The sequence below is a fragment of the Dermacentor silvarum genome, chromosome 3 (assembly GCF_013339745.2).
Source record: "Dermacentor silvarum isolate Dsil-2018 chromosome 3, BIME_Dsil_1.4, whole genome shotgun sequence".
Lineage (NCBI taxonomy): Eukaryota > Metazoa > Arthropoda > Arachnida > Ixodida > Ixodidae > Dermacentor > Dermacentor silvarum.
Window position 1 is genome coordinate 75,394,613 of NC_051156.1, and position 24,940 is coordinate 75,419,552.

The window sequence follows — 24,940 nt, forward strand, 5'->3', positions numbered from 1 at the left end:
GGCAAGTGCGCGCAGCAGCTGAGCCCAGTAGGGGTGAGACAAAGATCAGACCGCGCGCCGACTTCTGAGAGCGAGACAGCGGCACCCGCAGGCGCGTGCTATGCGACTGCCTCGCCGACGACAACCCGTCTCGCCCCACGGCAACGTGTCGTCATATCTGCTCTGTCGAGGCGCTAGTGACATGACATCGCGGCGATGTCCTTGTTGATCAGTGATCAGTGATCAGTTAGGGATCAGTGGCTAGAAAAGCGGCATAAATTGAAGGCAGAAGGTTGTCGTGTGATTGTGCTAGAAAATCTAACTAGCTGCAACAGGCAGCTGCTTAAAGCCGCGAAAGAGTGGGCGAATGAAAACGGCTTTCAATATGCGTGGCACAGAAACGGAAAGGTCTTCGTGCGCAAGACAAATGGCGAACGTGCCATCGTCGTACGTAACACGAACGACTTTCCCGTATAATATCACACCGGTCATCTGTGAACACTCGTCATTTTATTTAACATGGATAAAACACAAAAGCATGTGTTTCTCTCGCAAGAATTAAACGTTATCGGTTCCACTGAACATAAAGGATCTTTGAAATGTTTGCATCTAAATGTTCGTTCCCTTAAGAATACGCAAGCTGACTTTCAGCTTCTTATCGATGGATTTTCATTCTCGTTCGACGTCGTATTCCTTACTGAAACATGGGGCAAAGATAAGGATGACGCACCCCCTTTGATTTGCTATCAGTCATTTAGTTTAAACCGCCCATTGCGCCGTGGGGGTGGTGTTATGCTATTACTGAAAGAAGATATGCATTGTGAACTGATCCCTGATTTTTGTGTTACATGCGATTATTTCGAAATTCTTACTGCTCGCGTAGGTAAATATCTATTTTCAGTGTGTTATAGGCCACCAAACAGAAACCCTGATAGGTTTTTTTCTTCTATGAAAAACTACTGCATTTTTCTTCGGAAAACATGTATTATTTGGTATCAGCAGGAGACTTCAACATAGACATGTTAGGTCAATCTACGTCACAGCAAGCCATGAACACGCTGATTCTCTCAAATGGCTTCGATAGAGTTATTACTTCACCGACTAGAATTACAGAAAATAGTGCAACTTTATTAGATTTGTTCGTTACGAATATAAACCGGAACACCGCCTTTACAGGAGTGCTGTCCGATGATATCAGCGATCACCTTCCTATATTTCTTTTCATAAAAAAATTTGTTCGCAAGTATGTCGGAAACAGACGGTTACCGTTCAAGACATATCCGAGTCTAGCCTTGAAAACTTTAGAAATGAGTTGCTTAATAGTAACTTGGACGAGATTATTTCGATAAAAAGCGTAGAACAAGCGTACAATACATTTTTAGAAAAAATTACAAACATTTACAAACGCCATTTCCGAGAAAAACAAATTCGTTTGAATAAAAAAACCCGTAAACCATGGATGACCCCTGACCTGCTAAATAAAATTAAACATAAAAGTGAACTCTACCATAAGTTCATTGTAACTAGGAATTTTACCATTCTAAAAGAATATAAGGTGTACAGAAATCGTTTAAACAAAGAAATTAGAAAACGCAAATCGCAATACATACACAGAGAAATAGAAACTAGCGCAGATAACTCTCATGCTTTGAGGAAAAAACTGGACTTGTTTCTTACAGGAACACGCCCCGCCAGAGTGTTCAAAACATCACAGTCAACGGGCGCAACATATCAGGAATCGAACTTGCAAATACTTTCAATGACTACCTAGCGAACAATGCATATGATGTGACGTCTAATGAGTTTATTGAATTTCTTCCTGATCCAAATTCATCCTCTATGTTTTTAAAGCCTGTTTCAGAACAAGATGTTTATTCAGTATTTTCTCAACTTAAAAATAGTTCCTCTCGTGATAATGATGGCATGAAAATCAGGCCTATCAAATATGTGCTGGATATACTTGTGCCTTGTATTACTCACATATTTAATCTTTGTTTGTCGAACGCAGTCTTCCCCGAAAGAATGCAGATAGCGAAAGTTAGTGTTTTGTTTAAAAAAGGTGACAAAAATGATGCACGAAACTATAGGCCCATATCTATTCTATCAGTATTTTCCAAAGGATTAGAAAAGCTTAGGCACCGTCAGCTATACCAATTCTTCGAAAATCACAATATAATCTCACCTACTCAGTTTGGTTTTAGAAAACACCGGTCCACAGAAATGACATTACTGCAACAAAAGGAATTCATTTTGTCTCAATTTGAAAGAAAAAACATGTCGTCTTGGGATTGTACGTGGACTATAGCAAAGCTTTCGACAACATTCAACACTCTACATTATTTGAAAAGCTACACTGCTATGGAATTCGTGGTCATGCGTTGGACTTGTTTAAAAGTTATTTGAAACATCGGAAACAGGTAGTTGAAATAAATCGTAACTGTTCGACGTTAAAGCCAATAACTAAAGGTGTGCCACAGGGAAGCATCCTTGGTCCTCTTCTGTTCATTGCCTTTATAAATGATTTAATACGCATTTATCCTGATGCTATGTATGTTCTATATACTGATGATGTCAGCATATTTATTTCTGCTGCAAACAGCGAAATACTTCAGCAAAAGATGAACCAGATTCTTGCACAACTAAAAATATGGTCATGTTCCAATAATTTAGGTATAAACACTAGTAAAACAAAGGCGGTTCTATTCAGACCAAAGAACAAATCGGCAAACGATAATTTACATCTTGTGTACGGTGATACCGAAATAGGGTTAGTAAATCATATAAAAATTCTAGGAGTCACATTTTCAAGTAATATGCTTTGGAACGAACGTGTCAACGGCGTGTTGGGACAGTTATCGCGCGTTGTGGGCATGGTACACCGTTGCAAAACAGTGTTACCATATAATGTAAAGCTTTTACTGTATAAATAACTTTTTTATTGACACCTTACCTATTGTTTTTTGGTATGGGGCACTACAACCTACACAAACCTACAAAAGTTATACTTGATGCAGAAGAAATACATAATAATACTTTCCAATTTGCCGTATGATGCCCACACGCGCGGCTTGTTTGAGCAGGCTGGGATATTACCCGTTCATAACCTGTATGCACTTAAATTGACTGTAGCAATCAGACGCGAAGTCAAAGAAAATAGACATTTGTTACACGACCTTTCCAACCTACAGCAAAACGTTACATCGCTTGACACACGAAGTAAAGACACGTGGAAAGTAAAAACACCCAGAACAAATTACTCAGAAGGTAAACTATCGTACATTCTTCCCAAACTACTTAACAAATATGTGAAAGCCTGTGTTGATCCCTACAAGTGTACACTGCCTAAGCTACGTGAGCTACATATGTTAGGAATCTAAGTTGCGTTACTGCTATGTATGTCTTTTTGTTTTTGTTTGACTAAAGTGTGCTATGCTTCTTGCCACTGCTGTATGTACTACACAAAGGTAGCTGCGGGCTCTTGTCAAGCTGCCTCTACAAAGAGCAGCTTTTACCCGCAGCTTTCCTGTCAGTGAACTGATGAAAATAAAGATTATTATTATTATAGCATAGAAATAGCTCGCGTAAAAAGAAAGAAGATATGGCGTTCTAGCAAACTTGTTCCGGGAAGCTACGCAGTAGTATTTGCAAAAAGGGATCCGTGCCTTTTGAGTATAGCTGATAGTGTATGCAGAGTTGCCCGCTCACCAGGGGAATCTTGAGCCGACGGAGTACTCGGAGTCAAGCAGTGGAGGTGAACACCACCATCGTCTACGGTGAGTTGAACTTCACCAGACAGGAGGTAGTCGGCTCCCAGAAGCATGTCAGCAGGCAGGTCCTCGAAGACGGGAACTGCTGCAAGGAACTTTTTCCCAGCTTCTGTTTAGAGCTGCAGGTACAGCGCACCGACAGGCAATACGCAACAACCGAGGCCCCGCAAGGATGCCTGGGTCCATGGCTGAAGGGTGACTGGGGCGTAGCGTCGAAGCAACGCCGTACGCTGAACTCCAGTATCAACAAGAGCCGTAAGCTCCCCGATGCCCTCGACGCGGATCTCTACTGTTGGAAGCGGCCGCGTTTGGTATTGGATGGTTTTCCAGAACACTCGTAGGCAGCGCTTATATCCATGGCCGAAGCGCCCGCACGAAAAGCATCCCCTTCGAGATGTATTGGGCTCCTGTGGGGGGCCAGCATCAAAGCGCCTACTAGCACTGTCCTGCAACTGCGCCACCTGTCGAACGAAAGTCTCCATATCATCGTAAACTGTCTGCGCAGAAAGTATGGCCGCGTGCGTTGGGTCATGTCGACGACATACTGTCGGGCTGCCGAAAATATCTTTCCCACAACATCATCAACCTCTCAGCCACCAAGGAATGCCGTCCATGCTCCCCTGACCATGCTTCCGACAACAGTGAGTACGGCGGTTGCCACCAGCCCTGGCTCAACGGATGCCGTTCACGCTCCCTTAGTCATTGGTCTCGTTGGCACGAGTACTGCGTCCGCGGCCACCGCCTCATTGTGCGCGGATACCGCCTCGGGCTCAACAGGCGACTCAGCCGGCAGCTTGACAGACGTCATGCGAGCCATGCCGTTGCTATCGCAGCAGCTGAACTACATCGTTTCGGTCACCTCCGGTTTCCCGCCTGCAACCTTACCATCACCGGCTGCCTCGGAACTACCGGAGTTCCACGGATTTCACAATGACCCGATTCTGTGGGTGCAAGCAGCCAATGCGCTCGGCGCTCGCCAAGCCTGGCCCGATATCACGATATGGCTGGTTCCAGCGGGGCGGCTTCGAGGTGGTGTCAAGGTGCGGGACAACTACTAAGGTCACAAGTAATGACACTGGGCAAAATGGAGCACAGCTTTCATGGCTCCTTACTGAAAAAGTACCGTATTCCCCATAACTCATATATCCAATAACATCATATGACATATTGAAAAACCGGTTTTTGTATGGGTTCCTATATGTTTCACATCGGATTACTGGATATGGGAGTTATGGGGCATATAGATTTTTCAATAGGGCTCTTTTGCACCCGCTCGCGTATGCCTGCGACGAGCCCGACCAGCACTATCAGCGACCGGAGCTGGTGAGATACACCACCTTCACGAAACAGCCGTGCCCAGTAAACGCTCGAGAGAGGCCCGCTCCGCCGCAGAGGCCGGCTCATCGGGTGTCACTGTTGACTCTACCCAAGACGGTTGGAAGCGCACGGCGACTACCGCTTCCGCTTCAGGACAGCACCGGGCGGCGCATCACAAACCGAAATCATCGGCTCCACCCAGGGGCGTAGCCAGGGGGGAGGGGGGCTGATGGGGACTCAGCCCCCCCCCCCCCCTAAATTTTTTCCTGCTCTCATGCACCGCCGACCAGAACAACCAGCGGCGCCGGGAATCATTCTGTATTTTGTCCACAATGTCTTTTTGACGCTCGAAATAACATTTCGGCGCGAAAATTGCGTACTCGGGCTGGATTTCGTGGCAACGTCGATGCACCTGGAGTCCCGTAATTATTGTAAGGAGCCCCAACCGAGCACAAACTTTCAAGGGCTTTTCGATTGCGAGCGGGCGCATCGCGGCATCTCGCAGCGGCTCCGGAATCTACGGAGCGCATGGATTTCAATTCCGAAACATGATGGGTATAAAGTTCTCATAAACTTTTGACGCGAAATGTGCACTGACATTTCCAAAGGCGTGCTTCTGATTTTTAATTCTGGGACTTTCTGCGTTTAATGTTGATATAAACTTGGGCCAACATGCACGCACTCGAACGCGCGCGTCCAAGCCGTTCCAGAAATGGAAGCACGCGCTCGCAATCTTCTACACACACGAAAATATTAAATATCCCCGTGACTGTCAGCTGGCATCTGATAATTTTCTCCAAACATTTTCAGGAAGCGCGCCCAATTTGACCGATCAGCTGGACCTCCCCCCCCCCCCCCCCCCCCCCCCGAACACGATTGCTGGCTACGCCACTGGCTCCACCCCACACCATAGACATGCAGCAGAACGCTGCTGCTATATACTTCGACTTGGCAGTTTACGATCTGCGGTGGCAACCAAGTAAAGCTCGGGAGCAGCACCAGCTCGCCGCTGCAGCTGCACCTGGCAAGGTTTTGGTAGATGGGCTCGCCGCCTGCTCCTCTGTAGACTGTGGATGCGAGCCATTTCTTTCCGCCGTGGGTCTCGGATTCTGCGTCAGCATCCGACACCACACCATCACTTCCAGAGACCGTGACCACTTTGGGTCCACAGCTGTCGGTGAATCGACTCCCTAATTCGTCAACGCCGGGGCACGTGGAGGCACCAGTACCTTTTAGTGCTTGAGGTGCTAGCACTCCAAGAACCCGATATCTCCACGGATCACAGCAGGCAGATGCGTTTTGACCCGTAAAATGCTAGGATTTCAACGCAGTCAATGGCCGGACGCGTGGCTAGTCGCCCCGCGCTGAGTGAAGCCTCGCTGAAGGAAACGAAGACTCGTAACTCAGCTGAGGTCATCATTATCAAAGTCGTGTCCTTACGCGAAAGACGCACAACACGCGCAAGAGGCCTCAAGACGCTCCAGAGCTCATTGCAAGACTCCGCAAGAGATGCGCAAGGAAGCAGACGCGCAAACAACCATTGGTTTCAAAGCGGACGACCCTTGTTCCTCCTTTGGACAAGGATGAATCAGCATCAGTTTCTATTTCGTCGAGCTCAACGCATTCGAGCACATCAGCGAGACTTGATCAGTCAGTGTCAGCAGTGGAAAGACGCACGCGGCAGCTGAGCAGAGCAGCTGTTGATTGTACAGAATATCCTGCGATACGAGCCCATCTGCGACGGGATAACCGTCGACAAGACCTGCGACCAGCGCGAAACAGTCAGTTCCGCCCGCCAGAAAAGCTGGTTGCGCACTGAACGGCTCACCAACGACGACCGCACCCCCTGGACAAGTTGCCGCGATATTAAAACGCGTGGTTGCAAGCGCGCCGGAATCTTGCAGTGTGGCCGAGTGTGAAGACGAAGTGAACTTGGCATCGGGCACTCGCAAGGTGGGCGCTGGAAGAAAGACTAAGAAGTTAAGGCAAAGCAGGCGATCGCAGGGGCGGCGTCTTGTCTGCTTCGCTCCTTTACAATGTATACATATATCGATATATGGGACCCGAACTTGGTCCTCACATGCACTACCGGCGGTCCACGCGTCAATGCCTGTCAGTCAATGGAGGCAGCTGTCATGGCGAACTAGGGAGGGTAGGCAAATTGCTTTAATAAACTGGAGAGACATTGTAAGAGAATAACCATGTGTATGTGCGATGCTGTATAGTATGCTTGGGATTTTATGGAGGCCAGTACGACAGCTTAAGATTCGGCAGTAAATGTCAGTATGAAAACATCGACGCTCTTAGAGTAAAAACAACATTAAAATAAAGACGGATACTGTATTTCTCTTCCTTTTGCGCATGTGCCCATTACACAAGTGCAGTACACATGCCATCGATGCAAGGTGCAGCGCCATTGGCAGCGCAAACGATGAGCGACCATCGACACTTGGAGACATTGTACCAACGTCTTCGACTGAACGTGGCATACACGAACAATTATCTGTACCGCATAGGGCGTACCACTAACCCCCTACTGTGATAATTGTGCAACTTAGAGCAAATGGAGCACACAATACTAGAATGCTCCGCGTACCGCGACGAGAGACAATTTTTTGAGCCACAAATGGACATGATTTGCCACGATCCGTTAACATTACCCAGCATCTAAGGTCCAATGCCCGGCCCTTCAAAACAGCGGCGGGTTTTGGATTTATTGTTCAAATACCCGCCAGAAATTGGTCTAATCGGAAAGCTTTAAAGATTGACCATTTCATATATGTAGGAGCCTAAATTTACCCGCCTTGTCAACCGTAATTATTAGTATCAGGTCCTCTTGCGGAATTCACATTTATTTTTATCACATTTATTTCCCACTCTCATTTGGAATCTTTTAATCCCAATTCCCCCATCCCTATACAGAGTAGCATGCCAGCGGTTGTATGCGCGCCGGCAAAATCTCTTTTTCTAATAAAGAGCATCTCTCTCTCTTACGAATTGAATTAAAGAAATGATAAATAATGGAAAGTAAAAATGTATGAAAAAACAACTGGCCGCCGGTGGGGAACGATCCCACTTCTTCGCATTACGCGTGCGATGCTCTTACAATTGAGCTACCGCGGCGCCGTTTTTTGCCATCCACTTTCTGGGGTATTTATGTTTTATAACTAGAGCTAACCCTGGTTGTGTTAGCCAGCCCCACCACTCACAAACCTAGGCGGCGGATGTGGAACCCCTTTCGTGCCGCAGGCTTGACGAGTACGTGATCTTCTTGGGTGAAGGCAACTGGTCAATAAACCCACATATGCTACCTGAAGGCATCAATGTTGCCGGATTCGAGCCCACGTTATGTAATGAACAAGAAGAAAGGGAACCGAGGGGCCCACTTTTAATAATCATATCATAAGAAGCCAACAAACAATGACACCAAGGACAGTATAGGGGAAATTACTTGTACTGACTAATTGAATGAAAGAAATGATAAATTTTGGAGTTGTAAAACATAAATACCCCAGTAAGTGGATGAGAAAACGGCGCCGCGGTAACTCAATGTTAGGAGCAACGCACGCGTAATGCGAAGACGTGGGATCATTCCCCACCTGCGGCCAGTTGTTTTTTTCATCGATTTTCATTTTTGATATTTTATCATGTCTTTAATTCAATTAGTAACTACAAGTAATTTGCCCTATGTTGTCCGTGCGACCATTGTGGGATTCTTATAATACGATATATATACGTAGATTGTTGCGTCTGTACAGCCGTAGTTGGCTGCCGACGATTTATTACACTACAGGAAACAGGAACTTAATAGTAGACAGTAGTCCAGGAGTCGAGCAAACACTGGCGAGGCGTTCGTTCTGTGAGGCGCGCTCGTGCCAGAGCGCCAGTGCCTTCGCACGCGCACTTCATCGTTGTCGTCTCCTGGCGACATGTCAATTCTTTCTCCCTTAGACGACGTCTCCATAGCGGTCTGGAGGCCGCCTAACTTCTGGTGGTCGCAGTTTCCGGGTGGTTTCTGCTTGAGACGTCAAGTTCGATGTTTGAGAGGAAGTGCTCGCTTGCGTCTGGATTGAGTCTGGTACCAGCGGAACAGCAGCACTTGTTTCTTCTGGCACTGTGTCCGAGAATTCGTCCGCTGTGCTCCAGTCTATCAGCGCTTGGGTTGCTTGCCTGGTCTGACTCGTTTTTTTTTTTTTTTTTTGATGTGATTGAGGTGACGCCGAACAGTTCCGAGGACGCTTTTTATAAGCCAGGATTGTGGTCCGACGCGGCGCAGTATTTCCGCTTCAATCCAGTCTGGCTTCTTTAAAAACTGTTGGAAAAGCACTTTCTCCCCTTACTGAGATGCGACGTGATTGTCTGAGTGTCTCCTGGGGCTCAGATATTTGTGTTCCCGTCTCCGGCTTGAGTAGGTCGAGAGGACACAAAAGTTCACGTCCAAACATCGCTCTCGCAGGTGTCATTCCTGTAGCCGTGTGAACCATGGTATGTTGCCGATACAGGAACCTCGCAAGTCGACACTGTACGGACGACTTTATATCCATCAGGAGTACTCTCTTCAGTTCTGCCAAATAGCGTTCTGCGTGGCCGTTTGTTGCAGGGTGATACGCTGGTGCTGGTGGCCTGTATGCCATTTGACGCATAGAATTGCTTTATTTCGCTAGAAATAAGGGCTCGTGTGTTGTCGGAGACGACTTTTCGGGGTATACCAACGTAGCGAAGAGACTTTGGGGTACATCGATGACAACTGCGGATGTTGGTTGTGTCACGTGATTGACTTCCACCCACTTTGTGTACGCGTCCACAACAACTAAGTAGGTGCGTCCGTGTAGTGGCCACGCAAAATCAATGTGCACTGTGTTCCATGGTGTCTGGGGACGGTCCCAGGTGGGAATGGGAAATTTGGGTGGACTCTTTTGTGTACTGGACGCGTCCCCTAAGGAGTTGAGCTCGTAACGCGCCATGTCTGGTGTTGAGGCAGTTGGCGAAATTCCTTGTCGTGGATTTTCGATATTGTTGTTCCTCTTAGTTCTTGCTTCTTTCCGCTTCTTTATGCACACTTTTTCAATGTTTCCGCGTTTCTTGCAGTAGTTGCAGGAAGCTGTCTGAAACTTGCAAGTGTCCGGACTATTCTGCGCGTCACAATGCCAACAGCGTTGATTTTTCTTTGGGGCATAAGTATTACAGCTACCTTGATTTTCTGTCTTGCAGATGCTCGTACTGGCTTCGTGAAAGTCTTTGAATTCCGCCTTCACGTTTTCTTGATCTTCAACGGCGTTTTCAGCTCCCAGTGCAAAGTCAAACGTTTTCTTGAACGTCAAGTCATTTTCTGCGAACAACCATTGCTGGACCTGCTCGTCCCGGAGACCACAAACGAAACGATCCCACCACATTACGTCAATAGGCAGCATTGTCGGATTCGCAGCCATGTCTGTGCTGGTTCCAAAATTACAATCAGCTGCTAGTTTCTTGCGCTGTCACGTAATCACTTACCGTTTCGCCGTGCAGTTGGTCACGTCGTTGGAAGCGTGCTCTGCTGAAGACTTCACAAGGTCGTGGATCAAAATGAGCAGTGAGCATCTCGAGGACGTCCTCGTAGCTCACCAGGCTGGGCTGCTTGGGTTGAACGAGAGCGCACACAATGTTGTAAGTCTGTTCCCCGCACAACGTGAGCAGATGAGCACGTTTCTTGGTAGCGCCCGAAATGTCGTTAGCTTCGAAAAAGAATGGAAGCCTCCCATACCAGGATATCCATGAGCCGGAACTACCACTGAATTCGTGTAGCCGACCAAAGTACGGCGTCGCCATGTTGTTCCTTCAGTGAAGTGCCGGTGAGTCCAGAGTCTTACTCGTCGTCAATTGTTGCGTCTGTACAGCCGTAGTTGGCTGCCGACGATTTATTACACTACAGGAAACAGGAACATAATAGTAGACAGTAGTCCAGGCGTCGGAGCAAACACTGGCGAGGTAGGGAGGGAGCCTACACTCAAAAGAAGAATGCACTTGTCCCTCGGTCATTGATGGAAGTCATAGAAGGTTGTGCTCACGTTTGGACGGTGAATGTGTCCTCCGAGTCAGTTGTTTTGGCTGCGAGACTGAAGGTAGCACGCTTTGAAGAAGATAGTGTTGCGAGCATTCGTACGGTTGCTATTTCTATGGACGCAAGGTCGCCACTCAGTGACCACTCTTCAAAATTTAGGAGCATGATTAATAAATCGCTCCCATCTTCCCACCAACAAGGGCTCCAAGAGTTCCTTGCCCGCTATGCGCCAGTGTTTGACTTTGCTCAAGAGCGTCTGCGGTCACCGCCGCACTCCCGCGTACACCACCGCATCAATACTGGAACAGCGTCGCCAATACGACAGAAACCGTACCACGTCTCTCCTGCCGAGCGCAAAGTGATCGCCGAGCAAGTTACAGACATGCTACAGAAAGGCGTCATCCAGGAGTGCAATAGTCCCTGGGTGGCTCCAGTCATATTCATCAAGAAGACGATTCGTGGCGATTCTGCGTCGATTACAGACGCCGAAACGCAGTAACGAAGAAGGATGTGTATCCTCTGCCACGTATAGATGATGACGCCATTGACTGTTTACATTCTGCCTCGTACTTCTCCTCTGTCGATCTGCGCTCAGGCTACTAGCAAAAACCGATGCACCCGCCAGACAAGGAGAAGAATGCCTTCGTAACGCCGGATGGACTCTTCGAGTTTAACGTAATGCCTTTCGGTTTGTGTAATGCTCCGGCGACATTCGAGCGATTCATGGACACCATCCTGTGGGGACTTCGATGGGAAATCTGGATGTGTTACCTGGACGACATTGTCATTTACGGCAAGACATTTCACGAGCACAACCAACGACACGAAGTTGTGCTTGACTGCATACGGCGAGCTGGACTGATACTAAACTCCGAAAAGTGCCACTTTGGCGAACGTCAAACGCTTGTTTTGGGTTTCCTCGTCGACAAAGAAGGCATCCGCCCTGACCCCCGGAAGCTTGAGGCCGTTCGTGGCTTCAACCAGCTGAAGACGGTGAAAGACCTCTGCAGCTTCCTGGGACTATGTTCGTACTTTCGCCGTTTCATTAAGGACTTTGCACGCCTAGCTCATCCACTCACGTCACTCCTTCACAAGGACTCACCGTTTAGATGAACTGCTGAATGTGAGTCTGCATTCCGTCAATTAAAATTTATGCTCACCTCAGTTCCAAGTTTGCGCCACTTTGACCCTGAGGCCCCAAATGAGCTTCACACCGATGCTAGTGGTCTGGGTGTTGGAGCTGTACTCGTACCGATACATAGCTGACGCCAATAAGTCATCGCATATGCAAGCCGTACTCTTACCAAGGCTGAGCGGAATTACACCGTAACAGAAATGGGATGCCTCGCGGTAGTCTTCGCCATCTACAAGTTTCGACCATACTTGTACGGCCGCTGCTTCACGATATTGGCAGACCACTATTCTCTTTGCTGGTTGGTTGGACTACGCGATCCATCTAGCCGATTAGCTCGGTGGTCATTACGGCTTCAAGAATACGACTTTTCTATCACTTACAAGAGTGGTCGCTGTCACACCGATGCTGGTTGTTTATCTCGCCTTCCGTCAGCAAGCACGCGAGATACGGACGATGACTTAGATGAATACCTCCTTGCCATCTCCTCAGAGTTTCCTGGTGCCACCGCCTTCAAGCGTGAGCAACAGCATGACCTTTCTATTCGAGCTATTCTTGACGCCGCACGGTCACCGGCACGCGGCTCACCTTTCATTATTTTTGAAGATTTATTGTATAAGACGAATTATTCTGCAGAAGGCGCTCCACTTCTGCTCGTGGTTCCTCAGCCGTTGAGGCCTATGAAAATTCACGCCACGCACGATGACATCACGTCAGGCCACCTTGGCTTTGCCTGGACACTTCACCGACTGCGCCAGCGTTTCTATTAGCCCAAGCTCTGGAAGACGGTGAAGCAGTACGTTTCCAGCTGTGCCGTTTGCCATTGCCATGAGTAGCCAACGACGCCTCCTGCGGGTGCCTTGCAGCCAGGTAAACCGCCGACCGTGCCATTTGAAAAAGTTCGTGTCGACTTGCTAGGTCCCTTCCCCAAGTCTACTTCCGGTCGTCGCTGGATTAATGTGTGTGTGGACTATTTGACCCAGTACACTGAGACGGCGGCGCTCGCTTCGGCTACGGGAGCAGACGTTTCACCGTTCCTGCTGTACTCCGTCATTCTCCGCCATGGTGCTCCACGCGTTGTGATTAGTGATCGTGGACGGCAGTTTACTGCGGACGTTGTTGAAGAACTACTACGTCTTTGTGGATCTGATTACCAGCATTCGACCCCTTACCATCCGCAAACAAACGGACTCACTGAGCGCACGAATCGTACACTGACCAGCATGCTTGCCATGTATGCCTCCACCAATCACAAAAACGGGGATTCAATCTTAACATTTGTTACGTACGCTTACAATACTGCCAAGCACGAAGTCACCGGCTATGCGCCTTTCTTTCTTCTCTATGCTCGCAACTCCCAAAGCTTTATCGACAACATCCTTCCCTGGTCGCCACATGATGACTACTCATTTGGCCAGACTTATGTCGTGCCGAAGAAGCGCGTCGACTGGCCCGCCTCAGGACTCTCTCCTCTCAAGATCGTGCCAAGACTCGTTATGACGCTCGACATGTACTCGTCACATATGCTCCTAGGGACTTTGTTTGGCTTTGGACACCTGTGCGGAAAAAGGGGCTGTGCACGAAGTTTCTGTCTCTGGCCCATACGTCATACTGAAACCACTGAGTGATGTGACCTACGTCATCGCAACAGTGACTTCGCACAACCGGCGGTCACGTAACACCCAAGTCGTGCACGTCGCCCGACTCAAACTGTACCACCATCGGGCTATGTAACTCGCTCGGAGAGCTTCGTATGCCCTCAGAGAAATTGTCACGCTGCACGGCGCAGCCGAAGGAAGAGGAAGTAGAAGTGTGCGCGAGGATCTGGCCGCTGCCTGTTGGGCTTGGATGACCGTCCCGTCCCTTGAGCTGCGCTAACCATCCATCATTCTTGTAAATAAATCCATCCCATCCGTTACAATATATATATATATATATATATATATATATACAGGGTGTCCCAGCTATCATGCAGCACGATTTAAAAAAAGAGGAACGGCGTTGCGCGAAGCAAACCTAGTGAGTATTGTTTCCAGTACAGTGGAGCAGGTAGCCGCCAGTAATTTTTTCGTAACTGAGATTTAATAAGGTAATTGCAATTAATTATCTAACTCGAGAAGTATTGTCCTAATTATCAAAGTGCCAATGAGAAAGTTGTAGAGCAACATGAAAAACTCCCGATACAGCTCTCTGTGGCTCAATACGTGCTACATAAATGCGTTTTTCCGAGTGTGAAAGAAGCCCGCGAATACACGCAGAATTGCCGCGCCACTGGCCGCTCGAGGCACTTTGCGTGTTTTCGCGGCTTCTTTCACGTTCGGAAAAACACATTTATAAGGCTCGAAAGTCTTAGATAAATATTTTTGTTGGGATTTTGCGAAGTTAATATTTGTGGAATTGCGAGTGTTAACTACAAGTGGACACGGCGTTCACAGCCACTGAAATCTGCGTAGGAGCTGCCGCTCGCGCGGTTGTGCAGAGAGGGGCATGAGTACCGGAACATATTACCAAATTCTGTTAGGGGGGATGGTGAGGTGGGGCGGGGGTGCAATCATGGAGTTTCAAAAAAGTAGTTGTAACTCTGCAATGTAGCAAAAGTATGCAATATATTTTTTTCGTAGAGTTGCCAAGTTCTCATAAACATTATTCACTGCTTCGGTGCGTGATGAGAAAGATGTATCTGAGATGAATAACCTGTTCCACTTAGGGTGCTTAAAAATTATTTGACATAACTGTGCTCAGGCAAAATATTGCATCGAACACTTTAAACGACACACTAGTACATGTGATGTTATACGAAGCAGTACTCAAGTCTTTACGTCACGGCACAACGTTTCTCATCCAATGAAAAATTTATTTCCTTTTACCAACCCACAACTTCTACTGAACTGCTTCTAGATGACCTTATTAAGCCTAAACGCCAAATGGAAGTGCTGGTTTTCTTCAATCGTGGGGTTGTAAGCAGTTTCAGCGAATACGTCATGCTTCCTCTTGCTTCCGTGACCAGCAGTCACCGCATGTACCGTCTGGGATGCAACTGCCATTGACGCAGTGACCCAAACTGCAGTTATATATTATGTATTCTCCCAGAAGTTCTTCTGGCCCAGTGTAATCGTACTGAAAGAGAAATAAATGGTTAAGTTCCAGAAACTGACCTATTACCACTGCATTTGTAAGAAATTTTAACACGTCTTAGCATGCACGCGCTAATTTGCGCGTTTGGATTTGCGCCGCTACTGCTCACCTGATAAGAATTACCTAAAACGCAATGCTTATCTTTATCATAATTTGCTTTTGGCAGCCTAAAATGGCTTTCCTCCTCTTGAAGCAACGCCAAGTTTCCCCCCTCTTCCTTCCGCTTTACAGGTGGTGGCTGCTGTCGAAGAGTGAGGCCTCGAACAGGTAGCCTAATCAGCCATGTTGACTCAAGTTCAAGTTGACCGATGGATTTGGTTCAACACAGTACTTAAAGGGGCCTTGAACCACTTTTACAGCGTAAGCTGTTATGGGCTCATTCCAATAGCCGTTTCGGTTCGCGATGGTGTCCGCCTCCGCCGCCGGCGGCCGGTGTACGTAACCGCTATCACCGGAAATGCGAAAAAGAGTATCCAGTTCCCGCCGGGATCGGACCTGCACCGGCCTCGTGGGAGTCAGATGCTATACCACTGAGCCACGCAAGCGCTTGCTGTCAGGCAGCCGAAAAATGCCCTATAAATGCACCCAGGGCCGGCGCGCAGGCGCAGACGACGAGATGCGATGCAGACAAAGCGCGCAATCAACGCTATCCCGAGCCTCTGCCAGTATGATGGCGCCATCTAGTTAAGGTGCCTGGAAACGCAGCGTGCCCGACATGTAAGTTGCATATAGCAGTTGCATGCTGCATGTAACTGGCCTTAGGTAACTCAAGCAGGCTAGGTGACTATTTGTCACCAGCCCGTTTTGAAGATTCGAATAAACAATCATCATCATCAACAACAACACCAACAACGTACCGTGCCATGGGTCAAGAGATGGGAGATGTGCGCCACGTATTCTGGATACCTCTTCGGCACACGTTATGGCGTCTCCTCGCAAGGTATGAACAGCTGCTGAAGAAGCGAATCGTAGAGCTACGTGCGCGGCTACAACCAAGCATCATCGGGCTGAGCAGACTGCTGTGCAGAGAGAATTACAAGCCACAGCTCGCCGTCGACGCCGGGCGGACAGTTCATATTGTTCTCGTCAAAACGAGGCGAACAGACTTTGCCGCGAAGACCCTGTTGTGCGTAAAGCCCCTTGATGTTAGAAAGTAGCGACACTCTCCCCCACTCGCGCGCTTTCCTCCTCAATTCTCCTCGGATTTCTCCCCCTCACCGGGCCGGCGCGGCGCTGAACCCTCCAGTGGCTCGCTGCAGCCGCATTAGAATCAATGCGCGCGCTTGTTTATTCGGCCCTTTGAAGCGTTGTATGGGAATTTATTCCTTGTGAAACTGTCCTCACGAAAGTACGTTTCTGATAGAACGTCGTGCCATTTTTGTTAGGACGCTTCGATTAATACAAGCGGAAGCGCTCCGAAAAAATGAGTTCCAAGCAGTGGCTGAGCTGTTTACCTCTACGTCGCCACTTGGGTTGTCCGTAACGCGGAGGTGTATTGGGTGCATACAATAAGCAGTGTAGAGTATAAACGAGAATTTGGTTCACTATCTTCGCTCTTAAAAGGCTCAGAGAAGGTAACCAAGAAGAAATGTGATAGTTTACTTGAAGTGAACTCGCCAAAATGAGTGGGCCAAAAACCTTTGTACCAATGCCACTGTGCGAAATACGTGCTGTGTTTGCGAAACAGCCAACATAGAACTTTACATGTACACACGCGCCTGTATTCCGTCACTATGAAACGACGAGAAATTACATTCCATCACCTCTGGGAGTAACCTAAGTCTCTCTCTCTCAAAAAAAAGCTGATTGCTTACACGGAAACTGCTAAGACTGGCACTTGATAATTAACTTACAGACTTCAAGATGTCAAGTTTATCAGAATTGAGGGAGATTATCAGAAGCGCGTGGCTTGTACTTAATGAGCATGCGCTAATAATACATAATACCACTTATCTACCTATATATTGCGGTTCATGCCTTCGCAACATAAAGTACATAAAGAAAAAAAAATGCTCGCAGTATAGAAACTTTGCAAAGATACAATAAGCACGCAAAAGAGTAAAATAGTTCCTTGGCTTCACTAGTATCAGGCGCAAGGATCACACGCACACACACACGCGCGCACACACATACATGCGCACACATACACGCACACAAGCACGCACATACACAAACATGCACACACACACACGCACACAACTACAAAATATGAGTTACAGGCATTAACTCACAAATTACATACATTTGAAAACTAACGCACGCGCGAAAACACAAAAAGCTTTGTCACGGCTCGAAGAGTCAACGAAAATTTCAGCCGACTCACTTTAAAAAAACTATATGCACAGTTATCGGTGCTCTGTATTAAACTGAACGAAGAGTCCAGCTATGCGAAGAGCATTAAAATCTCCATGCAACTTCATCCGCAAATATGAGGAAAGCTGCAACATTCACCTCGCAAAGAACGGCGTGCTTAGAAGGGGCGAAATCCCTTCTCCCGATGTTATTGAGCCACTGCTTCCGACGCACGACATTCCGTTCACCTCGGGGGATATAAAATAAGGCTTGCCCTTTCTCTGGCCTGCTGCTGCATTGCAACGCGCAGCAGCAAGGCATTTTCACGGAGAACGAATCTCAGATTCCTACGAAAGGATGGAAAAACTTGGGAAACACACGTTCGGAGCGGCAGGGCGACCACCACTTGGACTGCTCATGGCGAGCGGGAGAAACTAAAGGCGCGCGAAAGCAAGTTTCGCGCCGTTATCGTGACGTCAGGGTCACCTGACGGGGTAGTCTCGAGCGCCGCAGCCATTCAGCGTGGTAAGTGGTTCTTGAGGGAAAGGGAAAGGTTGGCGCTATCTTGCGTGGCGGATGCGCTGCCTCCGCGAAAGAGGGGGAGAAAAAGAGGAGGATGACCGCGCCGGCGAGGGCGTTGCGGCGTAGATCAAAGCGTGTCGCTACTTTCTAGCATCAAGGGGTTTTAGTTGTGCGTGGTGCGGAAATTGGAGTTACTCATGAGCCGGTTCACCAGCTTACACTGTGACTGTGCTGCGTGTGCCGCGCAGGCCTGTGACTTTTTATTGCGATAGCAATTATATGGACACTTCAACCGGATTTCTGCCGTCGGCGTCGTCGTCGTCGTTGCCGTCGCCGTCAGGTTCCCTATAGATAAAATCTTCACCGCGCGCCGTATGCCCGAGCGGAAGCGTGCGGGGACGCGCGCTATCACGGAGAGCGAACGCACTCATTTCCCACGCGCAAGCAAAGATGCAGGAAGCCAGCGCCGGAGGGAGCGGGGGACTCTGCCAACAACTGCGCTCGTCGATCGTCCGCACCGTCTCTTATCTCCACACGGCTCTGACCTTTATGCGCCGTGCATTCGCCGCTCAGTTTCCGTTGAAGCGATAGACCGCACGTACCTTCGCCCGCGGCGGCGTATGCTTGCTGCCAGCGTTTTGACAGTCGTTGTCTGCAGTCATTCAGTGTAATCTATTCGTGTTTGTTTGTGCGCGCTCTCACCACGCTGGTTCATTCAGTTAGTAGGGCCACATTTTCCAACGCACGCTACACATGCAATGCTGCCCGGATCGGCAGTGCAGCGCTACAGGTGTGTCCCTTCGCACGCGCTGCCCACGGGAAGCGCTTCTCATCAACACCACCGTTTCACAAGCGCCTTCTCGTGGTCATGGAGTCTCTCTTCATGTCGGTCTACTTACGGCGCAGCACACCTGCTTACTTAATCAGCTCATGTTTACTACAATTCACATTGCTACCAAAGCCGCTCACCTTACTTCGTATGACATTGCTGTGTTGCTATCGCATTCATTGCTTCGCCCTTAGGGCGAAACTGTGACATTTTTTTTATCGAAGTGGAGAAAGGCATTTGAAGTGAGAATAGGCTATTTCAGAAAACTTGCCGCAAATAAAAAGTAATTCAATGCGTTCAGCAGAAACGGAGTTATTGGCAATAAATACGGTCTCCCCTGGGCTCTAGTTTCTTCTTCAATGCCTTGCACTGCGAAGGCTACGACGGAGTGGGTCGTGGCCAAATTTTATTTAGGATGTTAATGCAGACACCACGACTTCTGATATTTGTGCCTACGACGCCATAAAGGGTATTACGCCACGTAACCGACCGCAGCTAACAATAGCAACCGCGTATGGGAATCCGCTTTATTAGGAAATAAAGCGTCCAGAAAAGAATGAGGAACATGACTTCTGTTGAAAAGAGAGCGTTTGAAAAAAAAGGTGATTTCGCGCTCCGCTTGCAGGCTCCACGCACCGCGTACGAAGGCAAAACTTGGCTGAGGCGTTCACAGCAGCGTATGCTACCCGCGGGCTATGTTACTTCGCAAAGCGCGAGGGGTGGTTCAGGGCCCCTTTAATTCAAAGCCATATTTTCTTTGCCTTTAGAGCCGCGCTTTCGTACCCTGGTTGCAGCGTTGAACCCTACACTGTGCCTTGGGTGCCCTGGAGATGCTGCGGCTCCCCCTTCAAAATCACAAGTGCCCCCTTGAGGCCTTCGTATGTCAGTGTTATTTTTATTTTCGCATGCTAAATGATATCCTGGATCTAGTATAATCATGATACCGATGGAGCCCATAATTTTACACCCCGGCTAACCTACGCAAGGAGCTGTATAACAGTCGGGCTGCCATCGAAGCACTGAATCAGTCATTGTGAGCGTTGCCACTGCTTTACATAAGCGGTCTACGCAAGTTCGTCTCGGGACCACAAAAAAAGCTAGGATTGCATGCGCGGTCCATAAAAAGCTTCGGATGGTTTAATTGTAGCTCACTGTTACAAGTTACCCCTAATGAAGTAATCGGAAGAACTCCGAAATGTTTGGTTGTATTCAATAAACTTGGTTCGAGTTTTGTGTAATTGCTCCATTTTAAGTTGTTCCGCAACCAGACAGAATTAATTCGGTTCTTTCTCTTCGCAAATACTCAGTAGCGAAAAAAAAGAAAAAAAAAAAAAACAGTGTTCGCTAATTGGCAGAAGGAGGCTGACTTTAATATGTTAATTTGTGGAGCATAATGTCTTCAGGCTATAATACTGCACATTCTTCGAAAATGACACGTTTTCCCTCTGCACCCCTCTCAACCAGCAGGACAGAAGACCTTTCTCGTTAAACAAGAAAATGAGAACATGGCCTAGCATATCGCAGCTCCAGAAAGTCACAAACGCACTGCTGCGATTCCTGAAGGGAACCAGACTGAGGGACCGACTGTGATACAAAAGGTATTCAGAATTTTTAATACGTCGACGAAATCAACACTGGACTTTCCCCATTCTCTTAGCCATTTCCTCCCATTTCTCTTCAAAAATTGCAGCTTATCGAACTGGGCTCAGACCTGGTTGACAGCCCTGTCTCGCATTTGTCCTCCTTTTTCTCTCAAACATGAAGGCAGAACTGCGGGCAGCGTTCGACACGTATGAATAGTTGCTTTCTGCCGTTTTCCCTCTGGTACTTGACATCAACTAGCTAGCAAGGAAGCTCTCAGAATATCAGGCGCATACTGTTGAAAAATTTGTTGAGCCCATAGTTTTAGGCAGGTAGCAGGTTACGGCTAGCCCGTCCTTTCAAGTCATGCGCCGGATGCCTTGCCTCTTTGTGTATCGATTGCCAACGTGGAAACGGCGTGCACGATGTTTCGTTTTGTTAACAGGAAAGCATGCCGCAATAACCGAGTGCAAGGTTTGTAAATATTGTCACGACATAGTAGGAGACGAGAAAGCCGGTGTACATCACGGACATGTTGTTGCTGTTGACCTGAGTGGTTGTAGCGCATACCCACAGTGGGGGATTGGCCGTGAATTGGGTGGTTAAATTCGGTCTATAGGAACAGGGGAACTAACAATTTGAAAGCTGGAGCTTAGAAAGTAAGATTCTGTGAGATATAAGAACAGTGAACGCGACGTCGTTGCCTCTGTTTTTATACCCGCGCGCTACTTCAGCGTCGTTTTCATGGCCTGGCCTGGCACACACACGCGGAGACGATACAGAATGTGGCATGAGCCCTTCCTTTGAAAAAAAAAAATCGTCCCGATGCACCAAGCTCTGTAGAGAAGGAGTGGTGTAGAGAATGTGCAAACTTGATGTCAGTAGGAGAAGCATGGCTTCATACGATGTAAGTGCACAATTTCGGGCAGATGCTGCCGGCGTTTGGAGCAGTAACGATAGTGGCGAGATTCGTTTTCATGGCCTGTCACATACACGCGGCGACGATGAAGGATGTTCCAATGTGCATGGAAATATTACACGAAATTGCAACGGCGATAAGATTTCTGCTGTTGTGAGTTGTAACTAAATAAAAACGTTCTTGCGGCTATATCATTTTCGTTGTTCATTTACAGTCTAGGCTATTTTTGTGAAATGAGACGGAAGTAAAAGGCGACTATGGCTAAAAAATCCGGCAACATCGAAATTTTATTGTACATAAAATGAAAGCTCCAATAAGCTTCGTTTTCTGTGAACAAAAAAAAAAGAAAATGTGAAGAACACCTTCCGATTTACCCCTCAAAGAAACTCCGAAAACACTGAATCCTGCATATTATAGAGAACACAACAACGCTTTTGCATTTCGCAGCCCTTTTCTATAAAGAGAACATAGCACGTTACTCGAGGCATTGTGGACGATGTGGTAGCGCAGCAGATTAAGTGACCAGTAGCGCTTCAGACTTCCCGCTCAAATGCAACGCCATGGCACTTTCGGAGCTCTCAGAACACGCATAAACTGGAAAGAATTCCTTTGAGGTGCCTCTTGTCTAAGCCCTTTTTTATTCATTGAAAACTACTGCTATCCTGCACGCCCTCGGGGACCGGAGGGAGGACACTACTTACTACAGCCATCTCCACGATAACTCATGCCTTTGTAACTACCGTATAATCTCGACTAAAAGCTGCACCCATACATGGGCCGCAACTCCAACTCTGCAACTCAAAATTTGGAGCAAAAAAGTTCGAACCGAGAAGCAATCGCGCTCGGTGCGCGGATGCCGCACGCGCGTGCTTCATTGAATTTCGGCGGGCAGCTTACTTTCGCGCTCCATTACTAGATCGCAAAAGCTGAGCTTTCACCTCTGACATCTGGGATGTGGCCCCAGGACCTGCTCCTCCGTGTTCCTACGTGGCAGTGGGCAAGGCGCAGTCACCATATTTTCTGAGTGGTTAGTTTTTGCAGCCAGCTCAGCCAGCTCCTTCGGCTAATCGGTCAGCTGCCTGCCGGGAGTCCATAATCAAGAGGAAACTTTTGATGACGTTCGACGCTGTATTTAAAATCAATGTGTCGCGTAAGACGAGGAACACGAAAAACGAGAAGCTGGCTGCAACTACAGCTTTGACAACCAGCGAATACATCGTTGGCGGACGCTGAACGAGAAGCTCGCTGCAACGAACAAATCGGGGAAGGCGTTCTGTGCAAGATCGTGCAAGCTGGCGGAATACGTAGGCGGAAAAATTAGACCAAATGGGCCGACCCTGTGTAAAGGTCACATCTCGTGAAAATAGCGAAAGAAAAAGTGCGGCCCTTGCACAAGTCAACCAGGTGTTCAAAATTAAGCTTTACGGAATTTTAAAAAATCGCCTGTGGCAGGTAGTATAATTCTTATCACTGAGCTGGGTTATTATTCGAAGAGGTGGACATTAGTAGCACGAGAAATGGAAACACGTATTCATCTAATTAACAAAAATTGACTAATGCCCTTCTTAGATAATTACTTTACGACACGTATTAATAGCAAATTACGAATTGTAGCCGGTGAGTTTGCAAGACGCATCCACTTGAAATTAATTTCCAGGATGACACCAGTTTCGAGATATTATTTCCTAAAGTGTGGGACAAAATACATGGGCGTTCCAGTTACTATTGTGCTTCAATGTATAAAACTGCATTTTGGTAAAAAAGTAAGCGGAACAACAATGCATTTTTACGGCGAGTTTGATGGCACATATCTCCAAACTGGTGTCATTCTAGAAATTCATTTCAAGTGGATACGCCTGACAAGTTCACCGGCTACAATTCGTAAATTGCAATATCTGTCGTAAAGTAATTAAGTGACAAGTTAATTAGTGATTTTTGTTAATTAGTTGAATATGTGTTCCGATTTCTCGTGCTACTGCGAATAACCCAGCTCAACGATAAGAATTATACCACCTGCCACAGGCGATTTTTAAAAATCTGTAAAGCTTAAGTTTGAACACCCAGTATAATCATGAAATGAAGTGTTGCCGAAGCTCTGCCAAAATGGGCTTCCAATCATTGTTGTCGGGTGTGGCATCGCGCATTGACAATACCGTAGGTGGTAAACTGCCGATGTGAGCTATGTGCATATTTTTGCTTAGTCAAAAGTGACTCTTCAGACCCAAATGCTAGACGGGAAATTTCTTCGACCTTTGTCCCTTTATGGGAAATGAAAAGTGTTGCTGACATTCGCTTCTCCTCAACTCAGAACTGCTATGCGAATTCGGGCATTATTTCAAAAGTTGTTTTGAGATTCACTCTCGATCGCCAGGAATAAAGGCCCATTCGACAAGACGAAGTCTTCGCATGCTAGCGCACAGGGATTCTTGTACTACGGAGTGCTTTTTCTCATTGACAAATTATTATACGTTATTGTTTCTTCGCACTCTAGCGCTAAAGACCCAGTAAATCTCGGTAAAGCTTTGTTTTATTACCACCTAAGACTACTAGGCGGAATTATACGTTCCAAGAATTCAGGAAGTTAACCCCAATTTAACCTGAAATAAAGTACGTTTTCAACGCGTGTAAAGACGTTGCTCAAGGTACTCACGTAACATGTAGCATTCTCAAGATCGGTTTGATTCCACGACGACGTGTCATTGTGACAAGGCACGGTACAGTTGTTTGAAATCTAAAGGAATAAAAATTGAAACGCGGCAGGTTATTGCGCAGTAGTCTTTTGTAGTAGGTTATTGATTGGGTTATTGCGCAGAAGTATTTCTGCTTTCTGAATATTATATTCTTCTTGTGCTTCTTAATCACTCCAAACTGGCCGCTCCCCCCACTTCCATAGATGTTGTTTATAAAAAAAAGAAAATGTAATTATTTTTAGTCTTATGGAAAAAAGCCCCACACAAAAGCAGGTTAAAAAGTGCGCCTAATGTGTTCATTATGAACTGTGCACTGCATGTTTCGGAACTGTGAAAGAATAACTAGATGCTGTCAACAGTCTCTATTCAACTCGTTTCTGCTGAAAGCCCTGTACTTCCGGCAGGCTCATTTTCCACAAAGTGGAGTGCCGCAACATGACAATGTCAAAACCAAGAGCAGGTAGCCGAACCAAAAGAACCTTTACGGCGCGTATTGGAACGGTCAGCGAAGCCGTCATGGTTTGTTAAATATTTACAATGAAGTTTTACAGAGAAGGCCACTTCTCAATTACTGCTAAAAAATTCTTGCGTGACTTCATTGGCTCGTACAATAGTAAAACACTTCTTGTTAACCACAGGTAGCCGCCTGAATGTCGCACCGAGACCAGAATGTCGCACCGAGTTCACATTTCGTAGGAATGGAGATCATGCTAGAGGTGATGTGCAGCCAAAGCAAA

The 24,940-nt window shown here is 47.3% G+C and overlaps 1 protein-coding gene across 3 annotated transcripts in view; it reads right to left on the reverse strand.

The window, feature by feature from the left end:
- Positions 1-15,068: 15,068 nt before the first annotated feature.
- Positions 15,069-24,940, reverse strand: part of LOC125943829 (evasin P672-like) — a 305,979-nt gene continuing 296,107 nt past the window's right edge. For all 3 annotated transcript variants that reach the window (XM_049663359.1, XM_049663360.1, XM_049663358.1), the window contains exons 5-6: positions 24,164-24,244; positions 15,069-15,352 (exon numbers count right to left, since the gene is read on the reverse strand). In XM_049663359.1, coding sequence (XP_049519316.1) covers positions 15,215-15,352; positions 24,164-24,244 — 219 coding nt within the window. In that variant the 3' untranslated portion in view covers positions 15,069-15,214. The remainder of the gene's footprint in view (positions 15,353-24,163; positions 24,245-24,940) is intronic.